Below are 12,132 nucleotides of genomic sequence, written 5' to 3' on the forward strand. Positions count from 1 at the left end.
TCAGGTGTGCATAATTATTAGGCAACTTCCTTTCCTTTGGCAAAATGGGTCAAAAGAAGGACTTGACAGGCTCAGAAAAGTAAAAAATAGTGAGATATCTTGCAGAGGGATGCAGCACTCTTAAAATTGCAAAGCTTCTGAAGCGTGATCATCGAACAATCAAGTGTTTCATTCAAAATAGTCAACAGGGTCGCAAGAAGCGTGTGGAAAAACCAAGGCGCAAAATAACTGCCCATGAACTGAGAAAAGTCAAGCGTGCAGCTGCCAAGATGCCACTTGCCACCAGTTTGGCCATATTTCAGAGCTGCAACATCACTGGAGTGCCCAAAAGCACAAGGTGTGCAATACTTAGAGACATGGCCAAGGTAAGAAAGGCCGAAAGAAGACCACCACTGAACAAGACACACAAGCTGAAACGTCAAGACTGGGCCAAGAAATATCTCAAGACTGATTTTTCTAAGGTTTTATGGACTGATGAAATGAGAGTGAGTCTTGATGGGCCAGATGGATGGGCCCGTGGCTGGATTGGTAAAGGGCAGAGAGCTCCAGTCCGACTCAGACACCAGCAAGGTGGAGGTGGAGTACTGGTTTGGGCTGGTATCATCAAAGATGAGCTTGTGGGGCCTTTTCGGGTTGAGGATGGAGTCAAGCTCAACTCCCAGTCCTACTGCCAGTTTCTGGAAGACACCTTCTTCAAGCAGTGGTACAGGAAGAAGTCTGCATCCTTCAAGAAAAACATGATTTTCATGCAGGACAATGCTCCATCACACGCGTCCAAGTACTCCACAGCGTGGCTGGCAAGAAAGGGTATAAAATAAGAAAATCTAATGACATGGCCTCCTTGTTCACCTGATCTGAACCCCATTGAGAACCTGTGGTCCATCATCAAATGTGAGATTTACAAGGAGGGAAAACAGTACACCTCTCTGAACAGTGTCTGGGAGGCTGTGGTTGCTGCTGCACGCAATGTTGATGGTGAACAGATCAAAACACTGACAGAATCCATGGATGGCAGGCTTTTGAGTGTCCTTGCAAAGAAAGGTGGCTATATTGGTCACTGATTTGTTTTTGTTTTGTTTTTGAATGTCAGAAATGTATATTTGTGAATGTTGAGATGTTATATTGGTTTCACTGGTAAAAATAAATAATTGAAATGGGTATATATTTGTTTTTTGTTAAGTTGCCTAATAATTATGCACAGTAATAGTCACCTGCACACACAGATATCCCCCTAAAATAGCTATAACTAAAAACAAACTAAAAACTACTTCCAAAACTATTCAGCTTTGATATTAATGAGTTTTTTGGGTTCATTGAGAACATGGTTGTTGTTCAATAATAAAATTAATCCTCAAAAATACAACTTGCCTAATAATTCTGCACTCCCTGTATACCTATATATTTATGTGTTAATATGTACACATATAGGGTGATATTTATCATAGCGTCAATCTCTGTGCATTCGCCAGCGTCAATACGCTCGCCAGACATCACTGCCGCAAATCTGCATACAATGCCCTTATTTATAAAAAAAACAGTCAAAAACATGCACATCAAGTACGGCGTGATGAGCATCGGACTGTTGTTAACTAACAGTCATCGATGTTGCAGTTATTCTGTTTTTTTCCAACTTTATTTATACCATTTCATTACTGTCCATGAACAAGCACATTTCACTAAAGCTAATCTTTTATTTTTCATCTGTTAATGTCCAAGAAATAGATTGATTTATACCTCAACAAACTATATCTCATAGAAAGTTATTTTTATGTTTATTTGTTATACAAAAAAAATCTGTTATATGATACTTTCACATACATTAATGTGTATTTGTATTTCTAGAAGTCATGATATGCTTTTATCTCATTTTTTTTTATAAATGATTATGAATGCAAGAATTTGTACATAAATCTTTGCACATACTTGTATATGTATATACAGTATATACATATATATATATATATATATATATATATATATATATATATATATATGTGTGTGTGTGTGATGTCAGAAATCTTTTGCAAACATATTTACATGGCCCTAAATTCATTTTTTTGTTCTAAACAATGTTGTCTTTCATATCTTTGTGTTTAGTTATACCACTATATGTATATAGTGTAAATTTATTATTATTCTGACCAGGAATAATTGCAAATATAACATGTAATCATATGTATTTATTTGCAATCAATGGATATTTTAAGAGCTGGGCCAGTTTTCTCTCTGTACCTGTGTAACCCCTCCTAATTGCAATCTATTTTTAAAAAACAGCCCTTCACAGGTCTTATAAAATAGGCTGGCACATAAGATGACATTTCTTATTGAAAAAAAAAAATTCAAGAGAAAAAAGAAATACACTGAAAATAGCATTACAGTAAAGAGGTGATTTTAATGTATGCTGTATCTGAATCATGACAGTTTAATGTTAGGTGGGCTATCAGCTTAAGATTATATTGAATCAAACATCATTCAAATTTTAAAATCCTTGTCTAAAATATTACACTGTGGCCCCTAGTTATCAAGCCGTCAACCTCAAATACACTTGAATTCCGCAGCGTATTTGTGGCGAGGCTGATTGAAGTCTTCATCCAGGCAGCGTCTTCAATCTTCATCCATCCGGAGCGGAGCGGAGCCATCTTCAGACGAGCCAACGCGGAGCCATCTTCTTCCACCGACGACTTCCCGACGAATGACGGTTCCTTTAAATGACGTCATCCAAGATGGTGTCCCTCGAATTCCGATTGGCTGATAGGATTCTATCAGCCAATCGGAATATTTTTTTTACAGGCAAAAGAGCTGAATACTTTGGGGCATGCCCCGCAAAAAGCCCTTTTAAGGGCTGGTAAGGTAATAGAGCTGTTAACTTTCATAATTTAGAATAGGGTAGGGCATTTTTTTATTTTGGGGGGCTTTGTTATTTTATTAGGGGGCTTAGATTAGGTGTAAGTAGCTTAAAATTGTTGTAATATTTTTTAACTGTTTGTAACTTTTTATTTTTTATTTTTTGTACTTTAGTTAGTTTATTTAATTGTATTTAATTGTAGTTATTTGTAGCTAATTTATTTAATTAATTTAATGATAGTGTAGTGTTAGGTTTAATTGTAACTTAGGTTAGGATTTATTTTACAGGTAATTTTGTATTTATTTTAGCTAGGTAGTTATTAAATAGTTAATAACTATTTAATAACTATTCTAACTAGCTAAAATAAATAAAAAGTTACCTGTAAAATAAATATAAATCCTAAAATAGCTACAATGTAATTATTAATTACATTGTAGCTATCTTAGGGTTTATTTTACAGGTAAGTATTTAGTTTTAAATAGGAATAATTTAGTTAATGATAGTGTAGTGTTAGGTGTAATTGTAACTTAGGTTAGTTTTTATTTTACATGTAAATTTGTCTTTATTTTAACTAGGTAGCTATTAAATAGTTAATAACTATTTAATAGCTATTGTACCTAGTTAAAATAAATTGAAATTTGCCTGTAAAATAAAAATAAATCGTAAGATAGCTACAATATAATTATTATTTATATTGTAACTATATTAGGGTTTATTTTAAAGGTATTTAGTTTTAAATAGGATTAATTTAGTTAATAAGAGTTATAATATTTAGATGTATTTAATTAATATTTAAGTTAGGGGGGTGTTAGGGTTAGACTTAGGTTTAGGGGTTAATAATTTTATTATAGTGGCGGCGGTGTAGGGGGGGCAGGATAGGGGTTAATAAATTTATTATAGGTGGCGACGGTGTGGGGGGGCAGATTAGGGGTTAATAAGTTTAATATAGGTGGCGGCGGGGTCCGGGAGCGGCGGTTTAGGGGTTAAACAATTTATTTAGTTGCGGCGGGGTTCGGGATCGGCAGGATAGGGGTTAATAAATTTATTAGAGGTGGCGGCGGTATAGGGGGGGCAGGATAGGGGTTACTAGGTATAATGTAGGTGGCGGTGGGCTCCGGGAGCGGCGGTTTAGGGGTTAATACATTTATTATAGGAGCGGCGGTTTAGGGGTTAATAACTTTATTTAGTTGCGGGGGGCTCCAGGGGCGCCGGTATAGGGGGTAGAACAGTGTAGTTTACTGTGGGTGCTTAGTGACAGGCTAGCAATAAAGCTGGGAAAAAGCCGAAGAGCAGCGAGATCGGATGAGTGATAACTATCACAGTTCGCTGCTCATCGCCCCGTACTTGGTGCACGGCTTTTTGATAGCTTTATTGATAACTTTGGCGAGCGTATTCAGGTCCGCGGCGGCGATGGTAGGCGAGCTTAGGCGGGCGTATTGGGGCCGGCGATGACAGGTAAGTAGACACGTTGATAACTAGAGGCATGTGTGTCCTTTAATAATAATTTCAAATATACATACTTTCAAAGTATAATACACAATGTAACAAATGGCGTTTACAAGTTCTGATGAGTGATCAATGACACAAGTATTGAGCAATTTGATTAGTTAGTGATAGTTTAAAATGTATATTTGAGTCAGATTGGCTGATGTCATAAATCATGTGATTATGCATATTCCAATAAAAAGTGATGGAAAAATTCACTAGTGTGTGGGTTGTTTAGGAATTTGCGTCATAATTGGTGCGAAAAGTGTTGCATCAAATTTGGTGCGAAGTTGAGAGTGGGACTTGTATTACACGGCTTAAACATGGTGCACATAGATTTATCAAAATAAATAATAAAAAGGAAGTTAGTTATATTATGTTGTGCATTTATTTCATTTTTAGCTCTATATCTATTAGTGCAACAAGTTTGGGGCAAAACTTTGGAGAAATAATATTGTCCCCTTGCTTTGTAATGAGAGACAAAGTTGTAACATAATCCATAAGTAGTAATGTATTTTTCATTTATATCCCTATATCTACTAGTGCACCAAATTTGGATCAATAATATTGTTTGATTTAGAAATGGTATACAATTTTAATAAAGTTTCTAATTTACTTTTATTATGTAATATACTTCATTCTCTTGCTGCAATCGAACATAAGCTTTCTGTGATTTCAGACTTCCATTGATTTCTATGGCATTCGCGGCCTCAAGGGTGGCGGTTTGAAAACTAGGTACGCTGCATCGGAATAGACGCGAGCGTACCTGTTAAATGTTTGATAAATTGGAAAAATGGTCAAATAGAGTCGAATGTGAATTCGAAACATCTGTAATGACGCAAGCATTGATCTGCGTCGGATTGAGATTGCGGGAGCTTATATTTTGTCACACATTTCAACATTTAACAATCTTCACGCTTTGTTAACTATGGCTGATCAATCTCGTGTCAAATACGACCTGGGATTCCAGCGTATTATCAGTTGACGCTTTGATAAATATCCCCCATAAACACAAGTATCTATGTATATAGTCATATACATATATATTTACTGGGAACACACAGTTTCCATAGACCACAATGTAAAGGCACTTTTCAGTGCCATTTTTTTTCCTAACACCTGCCAACTTAAGCCCCCAAAAACTGCCTGGTGCAGTTAATTTATTGTTAAATAAAAATGCTACAATTTTTATTTTTTAATAAAATACACACCACTTTTGGAGGCATTTGGGGCACATTTAAAAAAAAAATAATCAGAGGTCTGATCTCTGGTTAATTTATAAGCGCTAATTGCTACCGTGGTAGCAATAACCAGCCACTTGTAATGGCTGAATATTTATTGCATGCCTGCAATAGGGCAAATTTGTCCGTTTGTGGGCGTGTGATAAATTAGTGCTCCACTTGTAATCTAGCTCATAATATAATACCAAACAAGAGAGTATGGGGTAGATTTACACTAGAATCATGTCTGCCCAGCATAAGCTGTCAGCATTTAACATTGCACTGGCGCTAGCAGGGGGTGTCAATCAACCCATCATATACGATCGGGTGGATTGTTGTCCGCCGCCTCAGAGGCTGAGGACCAGTTAAGGAGCAGCGGTCTTAAGACTCAACTCCTGTTTCTGGCGAGCCAAACAGCTGCATCAAGCTCCATACGGAAATGAATTGGCCCCTAAGTGCCTTTCTATGTCTGTGTCTGCACATATTACACATATATAGGGGTAAATTTATCAATGCATTCGCTATGTTAAATACGCTAGCTGTACTTTGCTGACTTTCATATTTATAAAAAAACTGTCAAACTCATGCACGTCAAGTATGGCGCGAATAAGCATCGTACTGTTAATAAATATGGAAGCATTGATTGCGCAGATTTCACTATTTATCAAGTGTTCTACCGATCCTCCTCATATGGCTATCATACAGTTTTTACTCTATACATCATTTTACTTACATTTCTTTCTTGTTCTTTAACGTAATATTTAATTGTTTTTTTGTCGTGTCCTTGAAATAGAACGAACAATAAATATTCCATAAATGTACTTATGTATATATATATTTTTATTGCAAATGTAAAGCTATTAATCATGTTCATTGTTAATGACAGTATGAGAGGACAAACAATATATAACTAAACCCACGCCCTTTTATAGACTAGTAACATTCCCTTTATTCCTATGGCATTCACATGCTCGAAGGTGGCGATTGAAAATCAGGTTTGCTGCATCATTCAAGACGTGATTTTGTACCAGCTGAATGTTTCATACATTTTTATTTGGTCGAATAGAGTCGTATGTAAAGGTGGATTACCAGTAGTACACTCAATTTATATGAGCATCGATTTGCATCAAACTAATCTCGCGAATTGACCTACATTTTACTATGTTAACGCATTGCTAACTTCAGCATATCAATTTTGCGCTTAATTTGATTACAGCATATTCACAGTTGAAGCTTTGATAAATTAACCCCATTGTGTGCGAGTCTTTCTATTCTTGCTGACTTTTTCACTCGCAGATCATTTTAGGGACCTTTTAAGAAATGTAAAACTCACTTTTTTGTAATATTCGAAAATCAGGTGAATCTTCAATGAGGGTCCCTTCTCTGTACCATTCAACCTTAGGCGAGGGAGATCCTTTCACTCTGCTCTCAAATACAACCAATTGGCCTTCAGACGACGTTAGGTCCTGTAGGGTCTACTCAAAAAACAAAAGATACATACATTGGAGAAGTAAACAGTTGTAGGGGATAGACAATTAGTAATTCCTCACACAACATATATACAGACACAAATATATATATAAATAAGAGTATTGCATTTAAGAAATAAATTACTCTGTTTCATTATCCCTATCTGTTATCATCTAGAGCAGAGCTTTCAAAACTTTTTATGTTGGCGACACACTTTTTACACCTACATCATTTCGCAAAACAGTAATTCAGTTGCACTAGCAAACGGGAGGTTAAACTAACTTTAAGAGATATGGACACATACATAAATGATATAATAACAAAATGTATTTACAAGTAACAGTAAGTATGTGCAAGAATTAATACCACCAATAGCTACTTACTATTTTAATGGGATGTATGAGGTTGATGGGATGAAAACAGTTTCTAAATATTTAGTGGAATATTAGATAAAGACAGTCGCATTTCATCATCAAGCATTTTTAAGCTTCCACTTCCTATCCATATTTCTTTTTTAAGATACGATGAGTCCACGGATTTCATCCTTACTTGTGGGATATTCACCTCCTGGTCAGCAGGAGGCGGCAAAGAGCACCACAGCAGAGCTGTATATATAGCTCCTCCCTTCCCTCCCACCCCAGTCATTCTCTTTGACTGTGTTAGTTAGATAGGAGATGGCAAAGTGAGGTGTTAGTAAAGATTCTTCAATCAAGTGTTTATTATTTTTTAGAGTGGTGCCGCTGACTGCTACTTTGTGCTAGGGTGTAGCCTAGACCAGATCAGTCTCTTCAGTAAAAAGAGAAGCATTTGGTGGCTTTAAAGCGATGGGAACTTGTGGGACATAATTCTCACTGCGCTTCCCATACTGTGATGCTGCCCTTTCGGTGATGGCCTAAGCTGCATTTAACTCAGGCTTCATCTTTTGCAGGACTACAGGAGGGACCCAATGGACCTCTTAACCCTGTTGAGGATGTCCTGCGGTCGGACAGCATATGAGGTAAGTGCAGCCTTTATTTCTCTACAAAAGTTCCTCAGGGACTTATTTTAATCAGGAAGTTTTCTGCACTTATGTACATCTAGGGGTCTCAGGGGCTCTGTCAGTAAAGAGCCTTTTTCCCTAACAGCTTTAACAGACTGGGCTGCGTTTGTGGGGGACTAAGTCTCATTTAACACTAGGGGACTCCTCACATGGCGTCTTATTTCAGTAATGGAGTATGTTTTAAGCTCACTACGTGACTGACGTGTTTAGCAATGGTTGTTAACTTGCGACCATGACTACTGGCTATCCTTTCCAGGGGGCAAAGTGAGGAACAGTCTGTGTGTGTGTTTTTCCCTCCCGGCGCTTTCTGGCTTAATCTGGAATGGCGACCGGGAGATGGTTGTTTACGCCCACGATGGGCGGGGTTTTCGCAATAGAAACGTTTCATACTAAATAAGATGTGTATTAAGGCCGATTAGGCTGTTCTTAGGCAGCAGGCTGCTCAAATTTTATTGCACATATCGCTCCCGGTGCCTTTACATATAACAATGGCCACCGGGAGATAGTTGACGAAACAACCACGAGGGGCAGAGTTCATAAAGGCACCAAAGTAAGGGGCGCCAAAGTCTTTTCTTCCTCCTTATGTTATTTGAGCAATATTGTAAGGAGTGGAGGACTTTTATTTGCGCAAGTAAAATAAGCGCGCAAAATATAGCAGTGTTCCTTTTGATATGTAGAGCTATTCTCTAACGGCATGTGCGACATATGGCTGGTAACAAGAAACAGTATCACACGTATATACATACTCCTGTTTTTGTTTGGGGACTTAGGTCATGTTGCTATAAACATGACGCTCTATGTGTACATTTTCTTATGTAGAATGTCAGTGGTTGATCTGCCACTTGGGTGCTGCAGTATTTCCTTTTTGCAAACGAGGAAATAAATTCTTTCAGTTTTATTTTTAAAGAAACAGTAGCACATATAAATAACGTTCTTTTTCTGTTAAAAGACAGTAACGTTTTTATTAGATGTTTAAAGTATTTGCTGTTTAATGTATTTGTACTTATAAATGCACATACAGTATGTTTTCTGACTCCCATGCGATGCTCTGCGGTTCCTTGCAAAAATATGGAATTATGGGCACAAGACATGGTTGATTTATGTATATTGCAATGGCTATTTTAAGCAAAGCCAGCCGGTGTAACATAATGCGCCGCACTGCTGCCCCCCATGTCAAAGGTTGAATGCCCTCCATTTAGAAGATTCTAATTGGATGATATAAGAGAATTTTAAGTGATAGTATCATTTTCACTGTGTAATCTTTATTTTCAGGTTACTTCATCCTTAGTGACGTAGGATGGTACACAACAACACAGAAATTAGTTACTTTTAGATTTAAAGAGACAGTAACGTTTTGTTCTGTGTGCCTTATACATATATGTATTTTAGCTGTTGGCCTGTTAGTTCATCTTTTGTGACTAAGGATGATTCGAACGCACACAGGAATGGGGTTATTTTTCAAAGAAACAGTATCGTTCCTATGTGAAAACTTAGTTACAATTTTATTATTTCTTGTTGAACTTCTCCCTCTACGGCGCTGGCAGTTTGGGAGTCTGTTAAAATGGCCACAAACGTCTCCTAACATTTTTATGGTCACATGCAGTGCCCTGCGTTCTCCTTCACACTACACTAGGGGTTATGCTGCATTCTATATTTTTGCATAAGATAAAAGCATACTAAAGGCACTGCTATTCTGAAAGGTTTCTCCTCGTTCCTGAGAAATCTCAGTTTCAGATGGATTTGGTACCTTAGGCCTTCCCTATATTTATAAGGTAGACGTATAAGCTAATAGGCTAAATGTCATTCCTTGGGGCCTGCATTGGTAGCATAATGGCTAACTGAACTACCGGGCAAGCAGAGGGTTTGTGGTTTGAATCCTACTACTGCTCCTTGAATGTGCACTCAAACGTTGTTTATTTGAGGGGTAGGTCGCTACGAGAACTTCTATACCCTTAGAGGATAGTCCTTTGGGTACTCACCAGGGCGTTTTGGTTGGACACTTTGTCTAAGGCTTTTAGTCAGTAGATTTTCTGGATAAAATCCAGGACTGAATACAGTTTTCAATTGACTAATCCCTTTATTTCAATTTCTTCCTTCCAGTTCCCAAGCGGGTAGCATAGGTGGCTCTGTTGCAGCTCTGGGAATCTTATGGTAGAGCCTTGTTTTACAGATACGTGTTCTAGGACTAGGATGTTGGTGAACACATACCCTACTGTTGTATCATAGACGACATGGGGGACATGCCCCGGTCTAGGATGGATCTTGTAGGGGTTGATTTTCCGTTTTTCGCTCATGTTTAGTTTCGAGCTCAAATATTTTCCTCTCAGGGGCAGTTTCTGCTTTCATAATTATCTGAGGCTCAGACATAGGGAGGGAGTTTTTACACTGCGTAGGAGTCCTCTCAGACCTGGAAGTGGTTGACCCAGTCCTAATATGGTGTTGGGTTGTTGTTCCTAAAAAATGGGAATTTTTCAGAGCATTTTGTAAGAAGAGTGTTATCCTTCAAGATGGAAACTATTAAATGTTCCATTTTTCCCTTGGTCTTGGAAGGTCGATTTATATCACCTGTGATAGGGTCAAGTGTTCTCATGTGCCGTTCATGAGACTCGTCTCAAGTTCTGGGGTTTACCTTTTTTGGGTAAACACTTCCCGTTTGTGGTCCTTCCTTTTGGGCTTGCCTTGGTCCCAAGTTTTTTTCAGAGACTCGGGGATCGCTGTTAGCGGTGCTTCAGTTACGGGGCTTGGCAATGGCGTCCTATCTGGCTAATATCACTAGTTCAGGGGTCGTCTTTACAGCAAGCAAGATTTACACGAACATGGTGTTCTACCTTCTGTCAGTTCACGGGGGGAGGAAAAGTGTTCCTTGGTCCAAAGCACAAGGGTTACTTTCTTGGGAATCATGCTGAATTCCATATCTCTGAGGGTTCTTCTGACTGAGGTCAAGAAATCAAGGTAATTCTGGTCCCTCAGTCCACCTCTCGGTCTTCGGTGACCCAGTGTGTAGAGGTATTCGGGCTGGTGGCATTGACAACGGACATTACCCGGGCTGTTGGCTCAGCATGTTAAGGCACAATGGCTGAGCTCTGTACCAACCTGAGGGTTGAGGGTTCATTCCCCAGTGAGGTCCACTCAATCTTTTATCCTTATAAGGTCAATAATCTGTGCAGCGCCTTGTGTCACTTAAATTTTCATTGGTTACTTCCATCCATTGCTATGCAGTTTAGCATATTTGGACAATGGAATGGAGATTATGTAATTTTGTCTTCTCAGGTTCCCTTGTCTCAGGGATTGTGATTTTGCAGAGTATGAACTCAGGTGGAGTCTGTTCTTTTTATAGACTTCCTGCAACTGAAAGCGAGCTTCGAGGCTTTTCTGGTCTGGCCTCCGTTGGTCTTGGCCCAGTTTATTTCTTGCTATCGGTCTGTGTTCCTTATCCCTGGAGTGGATTTTTGGAAAGTGGATTTTCTGAATGGTCAGAATTTCATACGGGTGAGTAGGAACTCCATACGGGAGTTTTCTCCATCCTGATTTTCTACTGGGGTCGGCTGGAGTTGGATCTCATGGCATCTTGTCAGACTGTCTGGCTTTTGAGATGCAGGTCTAGGTTCAGGGCTACCAGTCCGAACTGATAACTGCCTGGCAGTTCTTTGGTCCCTCGGTCTAGCATGTCTATTTCCCCCGTTTGCACTTCTTTGCTGGGTCAAAAAGGAGGAGTCATCAGTTTTTCTCCTCGCTTCTGGGTGGTCTAGCAGGATTTGGTATTCCGATCTGGTGACTGTCATCTCTCCATTCTTGGTTACTGCTGTTGCGGAGGGACCTTTTATTCAGGGTCCCTTCTTTCACCCAAGTCTAGTTTCTCTGGCTCTTTGCTTAAAGATTGGACGCTTGATCCTGTTCAAGCAAGGTTTCTTTGATTCAGTCATAGATACCTTAATTCAGGTGTGTTAGCCTGTAACTAGGAAGATTTAACATAAGATAAGGCATACATATCTTTATTGGTGTGAATCCAAGGGCTGCTCTTGGAGTAGGGTTAGGATTCCTAGGATTTTGTCCTTTCTCCAAGAAGGATTGGA

General features: G+C 38.7%; 1 protein-coding gene across 3 annotated transcripts in view; it reads right to left on the bottom strand.

The window, feature by feature from the left end:
* Positions 1-12,132, bottom strand: part of MYPN (myopalladin) — a 777,058-nt gene that overhangs the window by 496,185 nt on the left and 268,741 nt on the right. For all 3 annotated transcript variants that reach the window (XM_053691847.1, XM_053691846.1, XM_053691845.1), the window contains exon 7: positions 6,884-7,025. In XM_053691847.1, the coding sequence (XP_053547822.1) occupies positions 6,884-7,025 (142 nt within the window). The remainder of the gene's footprint in view (positions 1-6,883; positions 7,026-12,132) is intronic.

The sequence above is a fragment of the Bombina bombina genome, chromosome 9, assembly GCF_027579735.1.
Source record: "Bombina bombina isolate aBomBom1 chromosome 9, aBomBom1.pri, whole genome shotgun sequence".
Taxonomy (NCBI): Eukaryota; Metazoa; Chordata; class Amphibia; order Anura; family Bombinatoridae; genus Bombina; species Bombina bombina.